The following is a 23,720-nucleotide window of genomic DNA, read 5'->3' as shown; positions in this document are numbered from 1 at the left end:
GGACTGACCGGACTGACCGGAGCCGACCAGACCGACAGGACCGAGCGGCCCCAACGGCTTTGAATGGACCCGAACAGACCCACTGGACCAAACGGACCTGAAAGGACCTGAACGGACCGACCGGACCCAAACGGACCCACCAGACCCCAGTGGACTGGAATGGACCGGCCGGACCAAGCGGAGCTCAGCCGAGCCGGGCGGGGGGGCTGTGGGGCACGGGGGGGCTGTAGGGCTGGGGGACGCTGTGCACTGCAGGGGACACTGTGGGGTACAGGGGAAGGTTGGGAGGGAGGGGGGGTCTGTGGGGCAGGACAAGTTCTGACCCCTCCAGCTCCCCCCTGTCCCAGTCCCCGCCCCCGCAGGCACGACAGCCAATCGGATGGGCGCTCTGCCGTGACGGACAGGCCTGCCCCGCCCCCCGGGGATGGGCAGGGAACACCCTGGGGCCGGGGGGGCAACCCGGGACCCCCCCCCGGGCGGGGTGATCGAACCCCACTCCCCGTTCGGGGCCGGGGCCGCCCCCTCCGTGCCCCCCCCGGCGGTCCCTGGGACGTTGTCCCTGTGGTTCGCCCCCCCCCGCCGTGCCGCGGCCCCCCCGCGCCCCCCGGTCTCCCCCGCCCCGCAGGAAGGAACCGCCTCGCCGGCACCGGGCGCGGTTTCCCGTCGCTGCGGGAGCTGCGGGCCGAGCCCCCCGCGAACCTCCGGCGGGACCCCCCCCCGCCGGGCCCCGGGTGACCCCGCACCCGTCCGCACCCGAACAGCGCTCCTGCCCCGGGGTCCCGCACTCGCGACCCCCCGGGACCCCCGCCCCACTGCGGGGTCACCGCGCGACTCCCCCGCCACAACTGGGGTGACGTCCCCCCACCTCTGCTTCCCAGAGCGCCCCCCAAGGGAGGGTCAGGGGGTGCACCCCCCGTTCGCAGGCTGTCCCACCCCCAGGGGTGTCTATCCGGGGGTCCCCGGGAGCGCCCGGCACGTCAACGGCCGGAACTGGGTGGAAGCGGCGGGAAATGGGGGGGTCCCGCCGGACATCCGCCCCACGGATGGCCCGGGGGGCTGGGAGGGCCCGGGACCCCCCGGAGCACCCAACTACCCGGCACAGAGCACTGGGGGGGGGCACAGCTTCCTGTGGTCGGGATGGGGGTCCCTGCCACCACCATGGCCCCACGAGTGCTGCGTGTGTCCCCCACGGGTGCCATGTCCCCTCCGCTGTCCTATGGGTGCGGTGTCCTCTCTCTGGGTGCCACCACTGTGTCTCCAAGGTGCCAGGCTCCCCCCGGTGCCATATGTGTCCCCAGGTGCCATCTATCCCCCCCAGTGCCATGTCCCCGTGAGCTCCATGTGTGTGCCCCATCTCTGCCGCAGTGCCGTGTCCCCCCAGTGCCGTGTCCCTCCTGGGTGCAATGTGTACCCCCAAGCTGCCATTTACCCTCCCCGGGTGCCACGTGTCCCCCCAGGGCCGTGTGTGCCCCCAAGTGCCACGTATGCCACCCAGTGCCACGCCACCTCCAGTGCTGTGTCCCCTCGGTGCCACGCGGGTCACCCATGGCCCCCCGTGCCATGTCCCCCTCATGGGTGCCATGTCCCCCACTCTGGGTGCCATCGCTGCTTCCCCACGGCCATGTACCGGGGTGCCGGGGGTCACACCGGGTCCAAAGCCCCCCGGTGGGGTCCCCAGTGTGTCCCACACGGTGGTGGCAGGGGCGGGGCGGTGGCGGTGGCTCTGGAGGTGACGGAGGTGGCTCTGGAGGTGACGGAGGTGGCAGTGACGGTGGCGGTGGCGGTGCCCATTGTGCGCGGGGCGGGGGCGTCGCGGCCCCGTCACCACTTCCCCGGGCCGGAGGAAGCGGGAAGCGGCCGCTCCCGGCTCAGAGGGGCCGCGATGGGGAACCTGCCGGGGGTCCTGCCCGGGGCCCCCCGCGCCTGCCCCGGCCTCGGCCTCTGCTCGCGCCCGCGCGGCCCCGCGCCCGAGGACCCTCCTGTCACCGCTGCCATCGCCGCCGTCACCGAGCCCCCCGGGTGGGTGTCCAGGTGGGATGGACGGGGTGGGATGGGACGGGATGGACGGACGGGGCCCCGGGGCATCGGCACCCACCCTGCCGCGGCCCCGAACCCGGACGGGGACCCCCCTCCTGGCTCCCGGGGACATCCCTCGTGGCCGGCGCCCACTGGAGACGTGTCCCCGCTGTGGAGCTGTCCCCGCTGTGGAGGTGTCCCCGACGGGGTGGCCCGCTTGTGTCACCGGGGCAGGACGCGATGCCCACCGGCAGCACAGCCCCGCTCCCACCGCCCGTGGCACCATGCCAGTGTCCCCTGTGCCACGGCGTGGCCCTGGCAGCCCTTGGGACCCGCTGGGGTGCACTGGGACGGGTTGGATTTGGGGATGGGGACATATGGGGAGGGGGTGCATGGGGTCGGGTGAGGATAGAGGCGTGGGGATCCCCAGGAGGTGTGGGGACCCCCAGCCCAGTGGGACAGGGATGGGAACGGGACAGGAGGTGTGTCCCCCCGGTGGCCCGGAGCCCGCTCTGACTCATGGCCATTGTTCACACTCGCACGAGGGCCAGGAACGCCCCGCGCCTCCCCCTCCTCTGACCCCCTCAACTCCTGACCCCTCCGGCTCAGTCCCGTCTCCTGTTCCCCCATCCCCTAGATCCCTCTTCGGCTCAGTCCCCCCATACCCTGACCCCCAAACTGCTGCCCCCCAGTTCGGCACCCCCATCCTCTGACCCGCCCCAGCCCTTACCTCCCAGCCCTTACCCTCCCCCCATCCCCACGGGGCTGAGCCGGGGGCTCAGGACACCCCCAGCAGCAACAGGGGTCGCGGAAGTCCCCACCCCCCCCCCCCCACTTTCCCCCCCTCCCCACCCTCCCCGTGCCCCGGGGGTCGCAGCCCCCTCGGACTAGTCCCCACACCCCGGGGAGGTCCCGGAGTCGGAACCGCGAGAGCCCCCCCGTCCCCTGGGACCCCCGGTTGGCCCACCCGTGCCCGGGCAGGGCTCAGGGGTGTCCCGTGTCCCCCCCAGCCCGGCGCCCGCTCACCCGGCGGAGCCCCCGCGCTTCGCCCGCCTGAAGAACTGGGAGACGGGGAGCATCAGCTACGACACGCTCTGCGCCACCGCGGGGCAGGTGCGGGGCCGGGGGGCGCGGGGGGGCGCGGGGAGGGGGACGGGAGTGGGGCTGGGGGGTGCCAAGATGGGGGGGCGCAGGGATGGGGGCACAGGGATGGAGGTTGGAGGGTGTGGGATGGGGTGCGTGCTGGGGGGCAGATTGGAGGGGCAAAGTGAGGGGGTAGGGTTGGGGGGAGTGCAGGTTTGGGGGTGCAGGGCTGGCGGGGGGTTGTGACGGGGATTCCAGGATGGAGATTTGTCCCGGGGGTGCGGTCTGGGGAGTGCCGGGATGACAGACACGGGCAAGGGGGTGTGGACGGGGATGCTGGGACGGGGGTTCTGTCCCGGGGGTCCAGGCAGGCCCCCGAGTGACACTGTCTCCCCCCCAGGAGCTGCCCTGCTCGGGGCAGCGCTGCCTGGGGTCCCTGGTGCTGCCGCGGCCGCTGCCCAGCCCGACCCCCGAGGGGATGAGACCCCCCGAGGAGCTGCTGGAGCTGGCCAGGGACTTCATCACCCAGTACTACGTGTCCCTGCGGCGGTGAGCAAGGGGGAGTCCCTGCCTCTGGGAGTGCTGAGGGTCCCCCCACAGGGGGGGTGCAGATGCAGAAGCTGTGGGAGGTCTGGGGGTTGTTGGGGTGTCCCTGTGTCTGTGGGGGTGCTGGGGGTGTCCCTGTGTCTCTGAGGGTGCTGAGGGTCCCCCCGCAGGGAGAACTCCCCGGCACACACGCAGCGGCTGCGGGAGGTGGCTGCGGAGATCGAGGCCTCGGGCTCGTACCGGCTGCGGGAGCCCGAGCTGGCCTTCGGAGCCAAGCAGGCGTGGCGGAACGCGGCTCGCTGCGTCGGCCGCATCCAGTGGAACAAGCTCCAGGTGCGACCCCACCCCTGGGACCACGCCCACCACAACCCGTGGGGGCACCGACCACACCCCACCCCGTCCCCCCGCAGGTGTTCGACGCCCGGGACTGCGCAGGGGTGGGGGAGATGTTCAGCCTCCTCTGCTCCCACATCCAGTTCGCCACCAACCGCGGCAACATCCGGTGAGTGCCCTCCCGCCCCCCGCCCCCCGTTGCCAGAGGGGGTCTGTGACGGCCCCCCGACCCCCCCAGGTCTGCCATCACCATCTTCCCGCCGCGGGCACCGGGACGGGGTGATTTCCGCATCTGGAACCCGCAGCTGATCCGCTACGCCGGGTACCGGCAGCCCGACGGCTCCGTGAGGGGCGACCCCGCCAACGTGGACATCACCGAGGTGGGGCACCCCTGGGCCCCCAGACCACCCTCATCCCCCCTCTATCCCCTCTCCATCCCTCCCTTCATCTCCTCCTCCATCGCCTCTCTGTCCTCCCCTCCACATCTCCTCCAAACCCTCTCCATCCCTTCATCCTCACTCCATCCCTTCTCCACCCCCATCTCCTCATGCCCCCTCCATCCTTCCTCATCTCCCGCTCCATCTCCTCCCCAGTTCCTGTGTCCCCAGACTCCCCTGCCTGGTGACCCCCCTGACACTGTCCCCCCCCAGCTCTGCATCCAGCATGGCTGGACCCCCGGGGGGGGCCGCTTCGACGTGCTGCCGCTGCTGCTGCAGGGCCCCGACGAGTCCCCCGAGCTCTTCCCGCTCCCCCCGGAGCTGGTCCTCGAGGTGCCACTCCAGCACCCCACGTGAGTGGGGCTGCGACCCCCCGGGGGCCCCCCTGGCCAGGGGACCCCCTGGGACACCCCTCCGGGCTGAGATCCAACGGGGTCGTTCCTGGAGAGGGGATGGAGGGGATGGAGGGGATGGAGGGGGCATGGAGGTTGGGACCCCCACTGGGGACGTGGGGCTGTCGTGGGGCTGATTCCATCCCTGAGTGGGATACCGGTCTGCTGACCCCCTCCCTGGCTGGGATACTGGGAAACTGCCCCCTTCCCGGGCTGGGATGCTGCGATCCTGGTCCCTTCTGTCACTGGTATACTGGTCTGCTGGTCTCCTTGCACGGGACACCGGGAGCCTGGGCTGCTGACCTCCTCCCGGGCTGGACAGTGGGATATTGGGATGCTGATCCTCTCCCTGACTGGGATACTGGTCTGCTGACTCCCTCCCTGGCTGGGTACTGGGATACTGGGGTGCAGGTGGGATGGAGATTGGGGATCCAGGGTGGGGCCAGCGTGGGGCAGACGTGGGTCCGTGAGGGTCCGGCTGCAGCCCCCCCGTGCCCCCCAGGCTGGAGTGGTTCTCGGAGCTGGGGCTGCGCTGGCACGCGCTGCCAGCCGTGGCCAACCTGCTGCTGGAGATCGGGGGGCTCGAGTTCCCCGCGGCCCCGTTCAACGGCTGGTACATGGGCACCGAGATCGGCTCCCGCAACCTCTGCGACCGCCACCGCTACAACGTGCTGCCCGTGAGACCCCACACCCCCAGCACCCTCTGGGACCCCACCAGAACCTCCCCAGCACCCCCAGCACCGCATTGGGACCCCCCCAGGACCTGACTGGGACCCCCTGGCACAGCCCGGGACCTCACTGGGACCACCCCTGGCACTCCCCAGCACCAAACCGGGACCCTTCTCGGGACCCCCTGGGACACCCCAAGGACTCCCCTGGGAACCTATTGGGAACCTTTGGGACCCCTCACTGGGATACCCCAGGACCCACCAGGACCCTCCAGGATCTCCTCTGGGACCTCCCCTGGAACCCCATTTGGACCCTTGGGCCAAGCTCCCGTGGGACCCCTCTGGGACCCCACAAGGACTCCACTGGCTGACACCCTCCGGCTGAGCCCCCTGCCCGACCCCCCAGTGAGCCCTCCCTCGATTGCCCCCCACAGGAGGTGGCCCAGCGCATGGGGCTGGACACGGGGACCAGCTCCTCCCTCTGGAAGGACCGGGCGGCCGTGGAGGTGAACGTGGCCGTGCTGCACAGCTTCCAGGTGGGACCCCTGCAGGGACCCCCAGTGCCAGGGCAGCTCCCAGAGCCAGAACCCCCCTGTCAGGGCCCCCACACTGCTGGGACCCTGCCCTCGGGACCCCCCACTGCGGCACCAGGGGGACCCCCACACCTCCGTGACACCCCCACCGTGTCACGGGGAACCTCCCACCACCACGATGCTGAGACCCCCACAACTCCCAGACCCCCACACTGTCATGCCAGGGGGGCTCCCACAGCACTGGGACCCCCGTCACCACGTCACACGGACCCCGACACCCCCAGGGCCCCCCCGCTGCCCCACTGCCATGGGGGACACCGTTCCCTCCCAGAGCCCCCAGCCCCTGTCCCTGCGGGTGGCCCAGGTGCCCACTGCCCCCTGTCCCCACAGTTGGCCCAGGTGACCATCGTGGACCACCACGCGGCCACCGAGTCGTTCGTGAAGCACCTGGCAGCGGAGGGGCAGGCACGGGGGGGGTGTCCCGCGGACTGGGCCTGGATCGTGCCCCCCCTCTCGGGCAGCCTCACCCCCGTCTTCCACCAGGAGATGGTCAACTACCAGCTGCGGCCCACCTTCCGCTACCAGGTGGGACCCCTCCCCACAGCCCCTACACCTTCCGCTACCAGGTGGGACCCCTCCCCACAGCCCCTGCCCACCTTCCGCTACCAGGTGGGACCCCTCCCCACAGCCCCTGCACCTTCCACTTCCAGGTGGGACCCCTCCCCACAGCCCCCCCACCCACCTTCCGCTACCAGGTGGGACCCCTCCCCACAGCCCCTGCCCACCTTCCGCTACCAGGTGGGACCCCTCCCCACAGCCCCCAGGACACGCCACAGCACCTCTCGAGCACCCTGTGGGACCCCCACGGCACCAGCTGAGGGTCTCCCTCAGGCCCCTCAGGACTCCTCCAGCCCCCCCATGACCCCCTAAGCTCCCTCTGCCTCCCCAGCCCCCCACACAACCCCATGACCCCCAGTTCCCCCTATGACCCCCAGCCCCCAGCTGGGTCCAACCCCATAGCCCCCTGACCCCTCTGCCCCCCAATCAAAACCCCATGGCCCCTCTGCCCCACAACCAACCCCCCCATGGCCCCTCTGCCCCCCAACCAATCCCTCCCCCCCGCAGCCCGATGCCTGGAAGGTTTACGTGTCCAAAGGCACCACCGTCACACGGAGGAAGACCTTCAAGGAAGTGGCCAAGTAGGTGAATCCCGTGATCCCAGGGATCCCACGGGAATTCCGGGATCCCACGGTGATCTCATTGTGATCCTGGGGACCCCACAGTGCCGTCAAGATCTCGGCCAAGCTGATGGGACAGGTGATGGCGCGGAGGGTGAAGGCCACCATCCTCTACGCCACCGAGACCGGGAAATCCCGGACTTACGCTTGGAATCTGTGCCAGCTCTTCCGACGAGCGTTTGATCCCAAGGTTTGCAAGGAAAAGGCGGGGAATTGGGGCGTCTCCCCTCACCCAAACCCCCTCCCCTTGGCCAAAGGCCAGGGTGAGCGGAGACACCAAGTGAGAGGATCCCATCGTGGAGGGATCCCAATCCTGGATTCCACGAAGGTGCTGTGCATGGACGAGTATGACGTGGTGGCCCTGGAGCACGAGACCCTGGTCCTGGTGGTCACCAGCACGTTTGGGAACGGGGACCCTCCGGAATGTGCCGAGGTTGGGATGGGATTGGGATAGGGATGGGATGGGGATGGGATTGGGAAAGGGTCTGGATTTGGGGTTGACATTCCGTCCCCCCCAGAGCTTCTCCAAGGCACTGATGGAGATGACGTCGCCGTACACCGGCACCTCCCAGGCGGAGCCACCCATGTGAGCACCAGGGGGGCTCGGGGGTCCCTGCTGGGACCAGGGGCTGGGGCAGGACCCCCCCGACCCCCTCTCACCCCCTGACCCCCCCAGGAGCTACAAGCTGCGGTTCAACAGCGTCTCCCAGTCCGACCAGCTCGTGGCCTCCTGGAAGAAGAAGCGTCGGCAGCTGAGCAACACAGACAGCGCCGGGACCCTGGGAGCGCTGCGGTACCGCGGCACGGCGGGGCACGGCGGGGCACGGCAGGGCATGGCAGGGCACGGCGGGGCATGGCAGGGCATGGCAGGGCACGGCGGGGCACGGCGGGGCATGGCAGGGGCATGGCAGGGCATGGCAGGGCACGGCGGGGCATGGCAGGGGCATGGCAGGGCATGGCAGGGCACGGCGGGGCATGCTGGGAGCCCTGCCATGCTGGGGCCATGGGGGTGGGCCCTGGGATGGGCATGGGATCGGCATAGCCACAGATATGGTGACGGGATGGGGACGGGCACCCCACCCCCACCCCGTGTGTCCTCACATTCCCTGAGTATCCCACCCCCTCCTTGGGTGCCCACACCCCCACCATCCCTGCATGCTGAGCATTCCCTGCTCCCCCCCACCCTTGGGTGCCCACCCTATCCCTGAGTACGCCTCGTTCCTAGGTACCCCCCATCCCTGGGCACCTCACATCCCTGGATGCCCCCTATCCCCATCCCTGGGTGTCCCCTGTCTCCTTACCTGGGCACCCCACCATCCCTGGGTCCTCCCAACATCCCTGGGCACCCCACACCGTCACCCCTGGGTGCCCACACCCTGGCTCTGAGGACCCTGTCCCCCTCCCCCAGGTTCGCGGTGTTCGGGTTGGGGTCCCGGGCGTACCCCCATTTCTGCGCCTTCGCACGGGCCGTGGACACGCGGCTGGAGGAGCTGGGGGGGGAGCGGGTGCTGCCCCTGGGCGAGGGCGACGAGCTGTGTGCCCAGGAGGAGTCGTTCCGCACCTGGGCACGCCAGGTGTTCCAGGTACGGGGCTGGGGGACCGGGAGGAGTCATTCCAACCTGGGAACACCTGGTGTTCCAGGTATGGGGCTGGGGGACCGGGAGGAGTCATTCCAACCTGGGAACACCTGGTGTTCCAGGTACGGGGCTGGGGGACCGGGAGGAGTCATTCCAACCTGGGAACACCTGGTGTTCCAGGTACGGGGCTGGGGGACCGGGAGGAGTCACTCCACACCTGGGAACACCTGGTGTTCCAGGTACGGGGCTGGGGGACCGGGAGGAGTCACTCCACACCTGGGAACACCTGGTGTTCCAGGTACGGGGCTGGGGGACCGGGAGGAGTCACTCCACACCTGGGAACACCTGGTGTTCCAGGTATGGGGCTGGGGGACCGGGAGGAGTCACTCCACACCTGGGAACACCTGGTGTTCCAGGTACGGGGGTCTGGGGGGACCCACCAGCCCCCCTCCCTTGGTGCCCACCGTGTCCCCCCCGTGCCCCCAGGCTGCCTGTGAGACCTTCTGCGTGGGGGACGGGCCGGGGGGGGCCGAGGAGCTGTTTGCCCCCCCGCAGGGCTGGAAGCGCCAGAGGCACCGGCTGGTGCCGCAGCCCCAGGCCACTGAGACCCTGGCTGGTACTGACCCCCCAGCACCCCCGGGGCCCCCCACAGCAACAGCCCCCTCCGAGTACCCTGTGGGACCCCCTCACACCCCACAGCTCTGGGGGGTCACCCCACAGCCACCCTCCAGGGACTCCTTCAGCCCCTCCCTGACCTCCCCAGGATCCCTTGGCACCCCCCCAGCCCTCCTGTCACCCCATGACTCCTCAGCCCCCCGTGTCCCCCCTCAACCCTGCAGTCCCCCCAAGTCCCCCCATGTCCCCCCAAACCCCTGTTCTTCCCCAGCTCTCTGTGACTCTCCAGTCCCCCTATGACCCCTCAGCTCCCCATATCCCCCAGCCCCACATGTCTCCCTGTGTCCCTTTGTGTCCCCCCACACATCCCCAGCCCCCCCACACCCTCCAGTGCCCCCCCATGACCAATCAGTTGCCCCATGACCACCAGCCCCCCGTGTCCCCCCAGCTGTCTGTGTCCCTCCCCCGCATCCCCAGCCCCCCGTGTCCCCAGCCCTGCCATGATCCCCCCCGTGCCCCCCAGGACTGTCCCACCTGCACAAGCGCCGGGTGTTCCCCTGCTCGGTGCTGTCTGTGGAGAACCTGCAGAGTGAGGAGTCCAGGTGAGAACCCCCAGACAGTGACACCCAGCTCGGGCCCCCCCCTCCCGGGACCCCCCTACCCTGGGACTCCCCCAACACTCATTCCAGGACCCCCGTTACTGGGAACCTCCATCCCTGGACCCCCATCCCCGCCCTCCCCCAAAACCCTGGGCCCCCCCAACCCTGGGCCCCCTCATCCTCAGGGCCCCCATCCCCGGGACAACCCGATCCCAGAACCCCCCCAACCCCGGGACGCCCCATCTCCAGACCCCCCCGCACCCCACAGCCCCCCATCGCTGGGACTTTCCCCCCCCGTGTTCCACCCCCGCCGCGCTGACCCCCCCGTGCCCCGCAGCCGGCAGACACTGCTGGTGCGGGTGGGCTGCGAGGGGCAGGAGGGGCTGCGGCACCTGCCCGGGGACCACCTGGGCGTGTTCCCCGCCAACCGCGAGGAGCTGGTGAGGGGGGTCCTGGAGCGCGTGGAGGACCCGCCGCCCCCCGAGCAGCCGCTGGGGCTGGAGAGCCGCGACGGGGACCCCGCAGGTACGGGGAGGGGGACACAGAGGGGATGGGGAACCCCGCAGGTATGGGGAGGGGGACACAGAGGGGATGGGGAACCCCGCAGGTATGGGGAGGGGGACACAGAGGGGATGGGGAACCCCGCCGGTACGGGGAGGGGGACACAGAGGGGATGGGGAACCCCGCCGGTACGGGGAGGGGGACACAGAGGGGATGGGGAACCCCGCAGGTACGGGAATGGGGACACAGAGGGGATGGGGGAACCCCGCAGGTACGGGGAGGGGGACACAGAGGGGATGGGGGAACCCCGCAGGTACGGGGAGGGGGACACAGAGGGGATGGGGGAACCCCGCAGGTACGGGGAGGGGGACACAGAGGGGATGGGGGACACCGCAGGTACGGGGAGGGGGACACAGAGGGGATGGAGAACCCCGCAGGTACGGGGAGGGGGACACAGAGGGGATGGGGGACCCCGCAGGTACGGGGAGGGGGACACAGAGGGGATGGGGAACCCCGCAGGTACGGGAATGGGGACACAGAGGGGATGGGGAACCCCGCAGGTACGGGGAGGGGGACACAGAGGGGATGGGGGACACCGCAGGTACGGGGAGGGGGACACAGAGGGGATGGGGGACCCCGCAGGTACGGGAATGGGGACACAGAGGGGATGGGGGAACCCCGCAGGTACGGGGAGGGGGACACAGAGGGGATGGGGGGACACCGCAGGTACGGGGAGGGGGACACAGAGGGGATGGGGGAACCCCGCAGGTACGGGAATGGGGACACAGAGGGGATGGGGAACCCCACCAGTACGGAGCGGGACGGGGGAAGGGGGGGGGACCGGCAGTACAACCGAGACGGGGGGAGACAAGGAGGACCCCGCCGGTACGAGCAGGGGCTGAGGCTTGGGAAGGAGCTGGGAAAGGGTCGGGGAAGGAGAGGAGGAGGAAGGGTAGGGGGAAGGGGCTGGGAAAGAGGAAAGGAGAAAGAGTTGGGGAAGGGGCTGGGAAGGGGGCTGAGGAGGGGGCTGAGGACAGGGAAGAGGAAGGGGCTGGGGTTGAGGAAGGGGCTGGGGAGGAGGAAAAGGAAAAAAGGAAGCGAAGGGTCTGGGGAGGGGCAGGAGGAAGAGGAAGGGGCTGGGGAAGTGGGGGAGGGACAGGACAGGACTGAGCACCCCTTTCCCCTCCCACCCCGCAGGCGGGTCCCCCCCGGGACCACGCTGGGTGCTGCAGCCGCGGCTGCCCCCCTGCACCCTGGCCCAGGCTCTCACCTTCTACCTGGACGTGGCGGCCCCCCCGACCCCGCAGTTCCTGCAGCTCCTGGGCTCGCTGGCGCGGGACCCCGCGGAGCGGGAGCGGCTCCAGCGCCTGGCGCAGGTGAGGGGCGTCCCCCCGGGGACGGGGGCTGGAGGAGCAGGAGGCTGGGATGCTGGGATGTTGGCCCCGTCCACGGCCGGATACTGGGATGCTGGGATGCTGATCCCATCCCCAGCTGGGATACTGGGATGCCACCCTGCCAGGGTGACTGCTGGTCCCTTTGTCTGGGTGCCGGGTGAGTGTCCCAGACCGGGTCCCCGGTGTCCCAGCCGTGTGCCAGGCGCGGGGTCCCAGCCCGTGCCGTGTCCCCGTGTCCCGGCCGTGTGCCCGCAGGACGCGCGGCTGTACGAGGAGTGGAAGTGGTTCCGGTGCCCGACGCTGCCGGAGGTGCTGGCCGAGTTCCCGTCCGTGGCTCTGCCGGCCGCGCTGCTGCTCTCCCAGCTCCCGCTGCTCCAGCCCCGCTACTATTCCATCAGCTCCGCGCCCGGCGCCCACCCGGGCGAGATCCACCTCACCGTGGCCGTCGTCACCTACCACAGCGAGAGTGAGCGGGGACGGGGACGGGCACGGGGCCGGGGGGGCTTCCAGGGCATCTCCAGGGGCCTCGGGGCCCCTCCAGGGTTCCCAAACCATCTCCAGTGTCCGCAGAGCATCTTCAGGTCCTCCGTCCCCCAGCCCCGCCCGGGGAGGGGGGGACAGGGAGGTGTCTCCAGCCCCTCTGCGGGAGGGCTCTCTGGGGGGCTGCCTTTTGGGGTGCCGCCTGCCGCAGCCCCCACAGACCCTCCCGGTCCCCACAGACGGGCAGGGCCCTCTCCACTACGGCGTCTGCTCCACGTGGCTGGCGCGGCTGCAGCCGGGGGACACGGTGCCCGCCTTCATCCGGGGGTAAGGGACTGTCCCCCCGGTCCGCCGGCCTGCGCCCCCTCCTGCTCCCTGCCCGCTCTCCCTGTCGCCCCTCTGCTCCCCTGCCTGTCCCCGCGCTCGTCCCCCTACCTGTCCCTGCCCGCCCCCGCTCCCCCCGACTACATCTCCCGGCATCCCCGAGCAGGGCCGGTCCCGGGGCTCCCCCGGGTCCCGCCGCCGCCCGCTGGGTTGGTCCCGGGCCCCCCCGGTGACACCCTCACCGTGCAGGGCCCCCTCGTTCCGGCTGCCGCCCACCCCCGACACCCCCTGCATCCTCGTGGGCCCCGGCACCGGCGTCGCGCCTTTCCGGAGCTTCTGGCAACACCGGCTGCACCTCCTGCACACCGAGGGTGGGGACAGGGCTGGACACCGGGACCAGGAGAGCACAGGGACAGGGGAGGGCTGGGGACAATGGGACATGGTGGGGGGACAGGTGGATGGGGGACTTGGGGAGGGGATATATGGAGATAGGGACAATGAGGGCATGGGGGACAGGGGAAACGGGGATGGGGGGGACAAGGGGGACACAGGGATGGGGGGCACAGGAACACAAGGTCATGGTGGCACTGGGGTGGGGGACAAGGGGCATGGGGACTCTGAGCATGGTGTTGGGGATGTGGGGACATGGGGAAGGGGGGGGAGGCCCGGGACATGGGGATGGGGTGATGTGGACATGCAGGGACAGGGGGGGAGCAGGGCTGCAGGGTATGGGGACACGGCCCACAGTGTGCAGGGAGCCAGGGACACTGTCCCCACAGGTGTCTCCCTGGGCCCCATGGTGCTGGTGTTTGGGTGCCGCTCGTCTGCCCTGGACCACATCTACTGCGAGGAGATGGAGCAGGCGCGGGAGCAGGGGGCCCTCAGCCAGGTGCTCACGGCCTTCTCCCGCCAGCCCGGCACCCCCAAGGTGTGACAGGGACAGGGGTGGGATGGGAACAGCATGGGGACACACTGGAGTAAGGATGGAGAGGGGGAGGGGGTGTGATGGGGACAGGGATGGGGACAGAAATGGAGGGATCCATGGTCAGGCGCTCACAGCTTTCTCCTGCCAGTCCAGGACCCACAAAGTGTGATAGGACAGGGATGGGACGGGGACGGGATGGGGACAGGGATGGGATGAGGACAGGATGGAGGGGCCCCTCAGCCAAGGTGCTCATGGCCTTCTCCTGCCAGCCTGGGACCTCCAAGGTGGGATGGGGACAGGGACAGGATGGGGACAGGGATGGAGCTGGGGAGGGGACTGTGATGGGGACAAGGACATGGATGAGATGGGGATAGAAATGGAGGGGATGGGGATCAGTGGGTGACACAAGGCCAGGGATGGAAAAGAGGAAGAGAGGGGCCAAGGACACCCACGGGGACAGGGACAGGATGGGGACACAAAGGCACGAAGGGAGGAGGGGCTGGGGAGGGGCATGAGGACAGAGACAGCGCACAGGGGGTGGGGATGGGGACCTGGGGACAGGCTGGGTGGTGCCAGGTGCCATCGGCCCCGCGGTGTCCCCAGACCTACGTGCAGGACGTGCTGCGGGCACAGCTGGCGGCCGAGGTGCACCAGGTGCTGTGCCAGCGCGGGGGCCACATGTACGTGTGCGGGGACGTCACCATGGCCACCGAGGTGCTGCAGACCGTGCAGCACATCCTGGCCCAGGAGGGAGACATGACGCTGGGGCAGGCGGGGGACGTCATCAGCGAGCTGAGGGTAAGGGCTGGGACCCCACGGGGACCCCCCGGGGACCCCCCAGGGGACCCCGTCCCCAGCCTGACCCCCGTCCCGCAGGACAAGAACCGCTACCACGAGGACATCTTCGGGCTGACGTTCCGCACGCAGGAGGTGGCCCTGCGCATCCGCAGCCAGTCCTTCTCCCTGCAGGAGCGGCGCCCGCCGGGCCCGGCGCCCTGAGCGGGGACACGGGGGACACGGGGGACACGGGGACAGGGGGGGCCCTGCGGCTGTGCCCCCCATCCCACCACCCCCCAGTAAAGGTTTTAGTTTTGATACCCCGGCCTGGCACTTTGGCTCCTGCGGTGGCACCGGTGGCTCCGGGAGGGGATGGGTTCTGTGGCACCTCCGAGGTCACCTGTCCACGCTCGGGACATGAGAGGTGGGAACTAGGGGGGTTGAGGGGACACGGCCGTGCTCTGGCCACGAGGAGTGAGGGCACATGGCCAAGGTCCCACGGCTCCGAGGGGTGGGCAACGGTGGGAGGGGGGACACGGCCAGGGCCCTGTGGCCCACACCTGTGCAGCTGCAGGTGAGTGGCCCCACCCCAGCAGCACTCCTGCCACCTGCCCACGCACCCCAGTGTCACCCCCAAACTGCCACGGCCCCGGCCATGGCATCGCCCTCCCAGCTCCCCCCAGCCCACCCCCCAAGCAGACAGGGGGCACAGCCCCTCTGTAAACCTTTATTTCTGCTGGTGCCCCAGGCACCGGGGGAGGCACCAGCCCCGTGCACCCCCCTAAACACAGCACCCAGGGGGGGCCCCTCGCAGCACCCCCAGCCCCACAGCACGGGCACCAGGGACATCCCAAGTGGGGGGCTCCCATGGGCAGAGCCCCCCTGGCAGCACAGTGGGCACGGTGAGCCCCCCACTGCAGCCACCCCATGCCCACGGCAGCTCCCCCGGCACCTCTGGGGGGTCTCGGCACAACCAGGGCCCTGTGGAGGGAATGGGGCATCAGTGGGGATCCCAGAGTGGGGACCCTGGCAACTGGGGACCCTGGCACACGTGGCAGCCAGACCTTGGTGAACCCCAGCCCTGCGGGTCTCTCTGTCCCAATCTGGGGGGTCTCTCTGTCCCCAGCCCTTGGGGTCCCCATGACCCGTCTCCGGGGGTTTTCCATGTCCCGGTCCCAGAAGTCCCCATGTCCCCAGCCCTGGAGTCACCGTGTCCCACCCCAGGGTCTCCCTGTCCCCCGCCCCGAGGGTCCTCAGCCCCCCTGCCCCCACTCACCAGAGCCGGGTCCGGTTACGTCATCGTCATCGTCTCTTCTTCCTCCTCCTCCTCCTCCTCCTCGGCCCACCCGCCCAGCGGCATCTCCCGCAGCTGCGAGGCCCGGGCAGCCGAGCCTGGGGGGCACAGGGCAGGTCAGGATCCCTGGGACCCCCCCGCGGCCCCAGCTCGGGGCTCAGCCCTGCGGGGGGGGTTGAGCAATGTCCCCCGGCCCCCTGAGACCCCCGCACGGGCAGTGCTCACCTGTGGTCACGAAGAGGGGTTTGGGTGTCCCCGTGGTCACCCACCCCCCTGCGGGCTGGGGGCCGGGGCCCTGCGGCTGCTGCTGCTGCTGGTGGAGCTGGGGGGGGCAGGAGGAAGGGTCAGAGCCCCCCAGCATAGCAGAGACCCCCATATTAGTGCTCAGAGCCCCCCCAGAGACAGAGCCCCCCAGCACGGGGGGCAGAGTCCCCCAGAGGCAGCCAGAGCCCCCCAGAACAGCACTGCTCCCCCATATTGGTGGTCAGAGTCCCCTCGGTATTGATGCTCTGAGCCCCCCACCATAGCAGAGCCCCCCATACTGGTACTCTGAGCCCCCCCTCCATATTGGCACTCAGGGCCCCTCCATGACAAGCTGCCTCACCATGGGGCAGTAGGGAAGGGGTTCCCCAGCCCATGACACCCCTGGCCCCTGAAGGGGTGGCAGAAGGGGGACATGGGTGACATTGGCCATGGGGTCTCGTTCCCAGTGCCCCATCTGGCAGTGGCTGTGGGGTCTCCGGCCAAAAACGGGGTGGGGTGGGGTGTCACCCCATGGGGCAATGTGAGGGGGCAGCCTGGAACAGGGTCGGGGACAAGGAGTGGGGGACAGGGACAAGGGATGAAGGACAAGACATGGGACAGGCGCCAGGGCCAGGCAGGCCCCCCCGGGGATGAGGGCAGAGCAGCTGCACAGTGACACTCGGGTGGGCAGGGGGACCCCGGGGGACCCCAGGGACACACCTGGTGCAGGTAGATGGCGTGGAGGCTCATCTCGGCCGAGGCCACCTCAGCCAGCAGCGCCGAGCGGCTCAGGCTGCGCAGCCGCGACTCGCTCAGCGCCGGCCTGGGGGGCCACGGGGGGGGCGATGTGACACCCCCACCACACACCCCGGAACCGTTGTGACAGCCCCCTCCCGACCACGACCACGACGCTCCCCCCGCCTCGACAGGTATGACCCACCACAACACTCCTCCCCGCCACCCCTTTCCCGCCGTGACACCCCCTCCCCACCGTGACACCCCCTCCCCACCGTGACACCCCCTCCCCACCGTGACACCCCCCAGTCACTGTGACACCCCCTCCCCACCGTGACACCCCCTCCCCACCGTGACACCCCCCAGTCACCGTGACACCCCCTCCCCACCGTGACACCCCCCAGTCACTGTGACACCACTCCCTGCCCTGAAAGCCTCTCACGATACCCTCTTCCCTCCATGACACCCCTGAGCCGTGACACCCACCCCGCCACGACACCCCCGTGACATCTCTGAGCCACCGCGACGCCCCGTCCCCACCACGACAGCCCCTCCCCTCCTTGTCATGACGCCCCTTTCCGCCACGACCCCCGTCCCCCACCACAACACACCCTCCCTGCCGCGACACCCCCTTCTTGACGCCTCCTCCCCCCCGGGATGCCCCCTCTTCATCACAACACTCTTCCCCTCCGTGACACCCCTCCCTGCCGCCACACTCCTCCCCAAAGCCCCCTCCCCACGCCCTCCCGTCCCCACCTCTCCTCGGGGCTCAGGTGCTCTCCGGGGCTGTCGGGGGCTCCGCGCCCCTGCCCGGGCAGGGGTGTGCCCGGGGGGGTCCCCAGAGGGGTCCGCAGGGACGCCAGCAGGCTGGCGGTGGCGCTGGCCGTGCTGCAGGGCTGCCCGAAGCGGGGGTCCCGGGCCACCAGCCCGCTGGCCATCAGGACGCTGGCCACCAACCCCTCGGGCTGCGGGGACACGCGTCAGGGGGAGACCCCAAAACACCCCGCAGCCCCCCCCAGACCGCCCCCACTCACCGCCAGGGCCGAGTCCTCGGACAGGAGGGACGCGGGCAGCGGCCCCTCGGCCAGCAGTGGCCGGGCGGGTGGCGCGGTGGCCGCGTCGCGGGTCACCTGCGCGTGCAGGTGGCCGAGGAAGCGGCGGGCGGGCGGCGGCGGCCGCCACCGCGGGTTGCTCAGGGCGAAGCGCATCAGCGACAGCTCCGTCTTCCCGTGCTCCGCTTGGCGCTCCGGGGGGGCCTCCGTGTGACCCCCCGACAGCCACTGCGGGGACAGGGACGTGGGACACCCCGACGCGGGACCCCTCACCCCAATCGCCCACTACGGGGGTCCTCTGTGTGCCCCCCAGACACCCACTGCAGAGACAGGGACACGGGACACCCCGACACGAGTCCCTCTGCCGCGGGACCCCCTCCCCCCGGCCCCCCCCCCGCCCCGGGTCCCCCGAGCCCCCGGGCCCCACCTGGGGGTTGCCGTGGTGCCGCACGTCCAGCTGCGCGAAGGAGCAGATGTCGCCCACCCCCGCCACCTCCACCGTGAAGTTGCGGAAGAAATCCACGATGTCGAGGGCGCGGGGGGGGAACGCGAAGATGAGGATCAGGGGGGTCACGAGGGGGCTCAGCAGCTCCTCCAGGATGAAAACCTGCGTGGGGGACAGGGGAGTCGAGGGGGTCCCAGTAAGGGGGTTCTGGGGTGGGAAGTACTGTGGTGGGAGATCCAGGGTGGGGGTCCCAAGGAGTCGGTCCTGGAGAGGGCAATCGTGACCCACTGGGGAGGGGGGTCTCGGGTGCAAGGGGTCTTAGGGCAGTGGGTCCCAGGGTGGGGGTACTGGAGATGGGGTGTCCTCGGGTGGGAGGGTCCCCGGGTTAAGGGGTCCCAGGGTGGGGGATTCCAAGGCATGGGACGGGGAGTCTTGGGGCAGGAGTGTCCTGGCATGGGAGATCCCAGGGTGGGGGGGTTCTTGGAGAGGGAACTCCCAGTCTGTGGGGTCCTGGGGATGAGGGGTCTCAGGGTGGGGGATCCTGGGGCAGGGATCTCCCAGTCTGTGGGGTCCTGGGGGAAGGGAGTGGCAGAGAGGATGGTCCCGGGGCAGGGGGGCTGCACCCACCGCCTTGTACTGGAAGAGCTGTGCCATCTCCGCGCGCGTCTCGGCGCGGCCGGCGCGGCCCTGCCAGTGCTCGGGCAGGTAATGGACGTGCGCCAGGACCCGCTGCAGCAGCTGCTCGGGGCACCACACCGAGTGCTCGTCAGGGATGAAGGACCTGGTGGTGATAGGCGGGGTCCCACCTGAGCCCCCCTGCCCACCCGGCACGGCACAGAGTGGCACAGAGCCCGGCACACCCACCGCGATCGCCAGTCCCAGCACCCACCTGGCCACGGTGACCACCAGCCCCAGCAGCGTGATGGCCGTCAGGATGTGCTGCACCGTCAGCACGTCCTCGTCGTACACGGTGAGGACGATGAGCACGGCCAGCACGGAGCCGGCGAAGAAGCCGACGTGCCGGGCCAGCACGGCCAGCAGCGGGCTGCTGAACGAGTCCATGTACTTGGTGGCCGGCGCGTGGCCGCGGCTCAGCCGCGCCTGCAGCTCGTGGCCCAGCTCGTTGAAGTGCCGCAGGTAGTGGCGGGCGTAGAGCGACCAGCGGCGCGCGCCCAGGCTGCCCGGCGCCCGCTTCAGCCCCTCGGCGTAGCTGAAGAAGGCGAGGAGCAGGCGCCAGCCCAGCACGCAGGGGCACAGCGCCAGGTTGGCCACCCCCAGCAGCACGGCCGCCCGCGCCAGCCCCCGCGCCAGCGCCCGCCGCGCCCCCGCCCGCTTCACCTGCGGCCGCAGGCTCCAGGTGTTCTGGAAGAGCGCGGCCGGGCCCCGGAACAGCAGCAGCTCCAGGTTGAACTGGAGGCCGCGCGTGAGGAAGACGACGGGGCCGAGCAGCGGGAGGTGGAAGCGCACGGGCAGCAGGGACTTGTTGACCATGGCCACGGTGTAGTTGCGGAAGCGCAGGATGCGGTGGTGGATGTCGAGCTCCGTCAGCTCCCGGCGTGGCACACACAGGGGCTGGCGCCGCTGCAGCGCCAGCAGCCGGGCCTGCACCGACTGCCAGCTGTGGTTACACAGCTCATCCTGGGACAATGACACGGACGTTGGCACTGGCATGGCACGGCGTGGCTCAGCATCGCCTGCCAGCTGTGGTTGCACAGCTCCTCCACTGACAATGGCAGTGATTGGCACTGGCGCTCCATGGCACAGCTCAGCACAGCACGGCAGCACGTGGCACTGCTCAGCACCGTGCAGCACAGCATGGCACAGCCCAGCACCGTGTGATACAGCTCAGCATGGCACAGCCCAGCACCACACAGCACCGGCGTGGTTCAGCATGACATGGCACATCTCAGGACCATGTGTCAATGGCACGGCTCAGCACCACATGGCATGGCTCAGCATGGCACAGCTCAGCGCCACATGTCACCACGTAGCACAGTCCTGACCCCAGCCCACCCCCGGCCCTCCCCAGCCCCTCCAGCCCCCCACTCACAGCAGGGATGCCGAGTGCTCGGATGTAGAAGCTCCGGATCTCCCAGTAGCCCACGAGGCGCCGGAGTGCCGTGACCAGGCGGCACAGCCAGACCATGCCCGCCAGCACCAGCAGGAACAGCAGCCACCCACTGCCACGGAGCCTGTGGGGACACAGATGTCACCAGTGCCACTAGGACCCCCCTGTGGCCACCTGCTGCCATAGAGCCTGCAGGGCCACGGGTGTCACCAGTGCCACCAACTCCCCCATGGTCACCTGCTGTCGGGGAGTCTTTGGGGACACGTGTGTCACCAGTGCCACTGGGACCCCCCACGTTCACGCCAGCAGGCCCAGCAGCCACCTGCTGCCACGGAGCCTGCTAGGGGCACACGTCACCCACAGCACCGGGACCCGACTGGGCCACGCCAGCGGCACTGAGACCCCCACATGGCCACGCCACCAATGCCAGCAGGGACAGCAGCCACCCGCTGGCACACGTGTCCCCTGCAGCACTAGGGCCCCACGTGTCACCCACAGCACCGGAGCCCTGCCCAGCCCCCGTGGCCCTGCCCACCTGCGGGCGCACTGCGGGGCGGGCAGCACGGCGTCGGGCAGCGTCACCTTGGTGTGCTCGGGGACGTGGCTCTGGTTCAGGGCGCGGGTGGCAAACAGGACGTCGTAGTCGACGCAGCACAGCAGGAACGTGCTGAAGGTGACGACGAACAGGAACTGCCTGGGGGGCAGGGGGGTCAGCGAGATCCTCGTGTCAGGTCCACGTGGCACCGTGTGCTGACAACGAGCTGTCACTTACACCAGCTCCAGGACATCTGAGAGCACGACGCAGGCGAAGCCGTTCCTCTGGTGGAAATGGTAGATGTAGGGGGGGGTTAAGGAACCTGTGAGGGTGTGACAGACCCCGCTGTGCCATTCCCCCATTCTCGGGGTCCTCCCATGTCCCTCCATGTTCCCCCACAGTGCCACCAAGGGCTGTGCCAGGATATTTTGGTGAAGAAACTGTCCAGGTCCTTGATGTGGTGCCACGAGTCTGTGAGGGAAACACATGGGGGGTCAGGTGGGAATGGGGTATGGACCCCCCAGCCTGGGACCCCCACCTTGGGAGCCACAAATCCCCACCTGGGACTGCCCCGAGACACACAACCCCCACCTGGGACCCACAAAGCTCCTCACCTGGACTCATAAACCCCCCACCTGGGACCCACAAACCTCCTCACCTGGGACTCATAAACCCCCCACCTGGGACCCCCAGACGGCCCACGGGGACCCCTGGATCCCCTGCCAGGTGGGGCCCCGGTACCTGTTGGGCCCTCGGTGACGTGCAGCAGCAGCTCCTCCTCATCCTCGCCCGGGGGCGAGTCCTCCTCGCAGTCCTCCAGCCGCTGGTATTCCCGGTATTCCGGGTACTCCGGGTCCTTCTCTCCCTGCTCTGCCATCACCTGCGGGGACACCTGTCGGCACCGGCTGCCGCGGTGGGGCGGCCGTGGGGCAGGTTTGGGGCACCGGAAATGCCGCTGAGGTCCCGCAGCGTCACTCGCATGCCCCAAATTCGGGTGGCCTGAGCTGGCCCCGGCCTCGGGCAGGTGACACTACGGGTGACACCGCAGGTGCCACCAGCCTGTCCTGTCCCACCGGCTGAACCAGTGTCAGGGCCTGCCATGACCCCGCGGGGTCCCGTGGGACAGACCCCCCCGCCCAGCCCGAGGGACCCCAATTGACCCCCCCATGCTGTGCTGCCCCCCGCAGTCCGCGTGGGGGGACCCCCCTCCCCATGGGCCCTGTACCCACAGCCCCCACATCCCTCATCTCCACAGACCCCCTCTCCACGGTCCCCTGTACCCACAGACCCCCTTTCAGTGCCAGGGGGCAGCAGCCGGGAGCGGGACCAGCTCAGAGCCAGCCCTCTGTCCCAGTGGCCTCTCAATGCCCTGGGGACCCCCTGCCCGGGAGAGGACGGGACCTCCTGGTGGGGGGCAGGACCCCACACCCTCGGGACAGGACCACCCCCCAGAGCAGGGGAACCCCCAGCCCCCAAGGGGAGGACAGGACTCTAAACCCTTGGAGGGGACCGTCGTCCCCCTGGTGACCCCCTCTCCTCGGCACAGGATGGGACCCCCACCCCTGGAGCAAGACAGGACCCCCAACCGCGGAGCACGGCGGGACCTCCCTCGGCCCCCCCTCCATTACCGCTGCCCCCGCAGCCCCGCGCGTCACCTGCGTCCCCCGCGGTGGCCGCAGCCGGTGTCCGGTCAGGCCGGTGTCCGCAGGTGACACCGTCCGGCCCCTCCTGTCCGGGGTGACTCACGGCGCGGGGCCGCGGCCGCGGGGCTGGTACGGCGGGAGGGACGCGACCCCCACCTGTGCAACACCCCCCGGGACAGCGGCCGCGTCCCCCGGGATCGGGTGTCCCGGAGGGTGACACCGGCACGGCCCGCCCCTGCCCCGCACCGGACGGCCAAAAATACCCGCGGGGCCCGAAAATAGCCCGAGACTGTAAACAGTGGGGGGGCAGGGGAGACCCCCGGGCGGGGGCCGGGCAGCCGGGACCCCCCCGGTGTCAGGGGACAGAGCCCAGGGGACACGGCACCCGGGAGACACGGCGGCCCCAGGCAATGGCCCCGGTGACCCTACCGGGACACAGGTCTGTCCTCGCGGCGGCACCTTGTCCCACGGGGACCCCTGCGACCCCGCGAGGGACGCGGCAGGGTCACACCCCACGGGGACACGTGACCCAAAGGTGACACACGGCTGCCCCGTGGGGACACGGGCGCGGCACGCCGGTGACTCCCGGGAGTGACCCGGACCCCTGGGGTCACACGTGGGGGCTCGGGCACCGCCACATCTGCCCCGCTGTCCTCGTGTCCCCCGGCGTGGGGGTCCCGGGGCGGCGGCCGGGCTGGGGACCCCGGGAAGGAGGGGGGGGTTCCCTTCACCGGGGACAGCGGGGCTCTGCCCCCCCGTCCCCCCGTCCCCGTCCGGTGTCCGCGTCCCGCCTCACCTGGTGGCCGCTCGGTGCTGGCCCGGTCCCCGCCGTGCCGCCGCTGTCCCCGCCGGTGCCGGGCGCTCACGGGGCCCCGCGCCCGCCCCGGGTCCCGCCGCCGGCCATGGCCGCACCGGCAGCGGCCCCGGGGGGCGGAGGGGGGTCCCGGTGCGGGGTCCGAGCTCCGGCGGGGGGTCCCGGTGAGGGTCCGGGGTATCTGGAGGCGGCCCCGAGGAGGGCAGGGGTGCAGGGACCAGGAGCTGGAGGGGTCGGGATGCAGAGCCCGGGGAAGGGCCCGAGGGGCTGGTGCGGGGCCGGTGCTGGTGGGGCCGGAGCAGGGCCCGGGCCGCGGTGTTTGGGGCTCCGCCCGCCCGGGGCCGCCCCAGGACCGCCCCCCCCGCCCCCGGTTCCACCCCGGTCCCTCCCCGTGCCGCCCCCGAGACCGCCCTCCCTCCCGGTGCCGCCCCTTCGCCCGGTCCCTCCCCTGTC

The 23,720-nt window shown here is 70.6% G+C and overlaps 2 protein-coding genes across 4 annotated transcripts; one reads left to right on the top strand and one right to left on the bottom strand.

The window, feature by feature from the left end:
- Positions 1–1,510: 1,510 nt before the first annotated feature.
- NOS3 (nitric oxide synthase 3) lies at positions 1,511–15,056 on the top strand. The gene is made up of 26 exons (XM_051806112.1): positions 1,511–2,019; positions 3,027–3,129; positions 3,500–3,648; positions 3,816–3,978; positions 4,056–4,147; positions 4,217–4,358; positions 4,629–4,768; positions 5,310–5,484; positions 5,910–6,011; positions 6,399–6,593; positions 7,134–7,207; positions 7,292–7,436; positions 7,575–7,679; positions 7,765–7,832; positions 7,923–8,039; positions 8,655–8,829; positions 9,310–9,439; positions 9,962–10,040; positions 10,375–10,562; positions 11,736–11,914; positions 12,188–12,398; positions 12,652–12,739; positions 12,986–13,107; positions 13,516–13,664; positions 14,265–14,459; positions 14,538–15,056. Exons 1-26 carry the CDS (start codon positions 1,622–1,624, stop codon positions 14,658–14,660), a joined length of 3,807 nt encoding a protein of 1,268 aa, XP_051662072.1. The 5' UTR covers positions 1,511–1,621; the 3' UTR covers positions 14,661–15,056.
- A 95-nt stretch (positions 15,057–15,151) lies between these two features.
- On the bottom strand, positions 15,152–23,643 carry ATG9B (autophagy related 9B). 3 transcript variants are annotated; one of them, XM_051806124.1, is made up of 15 exons: positions 23,250–23,643; positions 21,552–21,715; positions 21,238–21,281; positions 21,048–21,112; positions 20,811–20,969; positions 20,258–20,399; positions 19,097–19,845; positions 18,835–18,988; positions 18,190–18,369; positions 17,745–17,990; positions 17,467–17,675; positions 16,696–16,798; positions 15,958–16,054; positions 15,715–15,830; positions 15,152–15,419 (listed from the first exon to the last, which is right to left on the bottom strand). In XM_051806124.1, exons 2-14 carry the CDS (start codon positions 21,685–21,687, stop codon positions 15,730–15,732), a joined length of 2,385 nt encoding a protein of 794 aa, XP_051662084.1. In that variant the 5' UTR covers positions 21,688–21,715; positions 23,250–23,643; the 3' UTR covers positions 15,152–15,419; positions 15,715–15,729. The 3 variants fall into 3 exon arrangements, with proteins under 3 accessions (XP_051662084.1, XP_051662085.1, XP_051662086.1); XM_051806125.1 differs by having other exon boundaries at positions 21,552–21,690; positions 23,250–23,392; XM_051806126.1 differs by lacking the exon at positions 23,250–23,643 and adding an exon at positions 22,466–22,675 and having other exon boundaries at positions 21,552–21,690.
- Between the last annotated feature and the right edge of the window lie 77 nt (positions 23,644–23,720).

Source organism: Manacus candei, unplaced genomic scaffold, assembly GCF_025592945.1.
Source record: "Manacus candei isolate 608988 ecotype Guabito, Panama unplaced genomic scaffold, ASM2559294v1 h1tg000066l, whole genome shotgun sequence".
Lineage (NCBI taxonomy): Eukaryota > Metazoa > Chordata > Aves > Passeriformes > Pipridae > Manacus > Manacus candei.
Note: the sequence above shows the minus strand (reverse complement) of the source record. Positions and strands in the feature narration are given on the sequence as shown.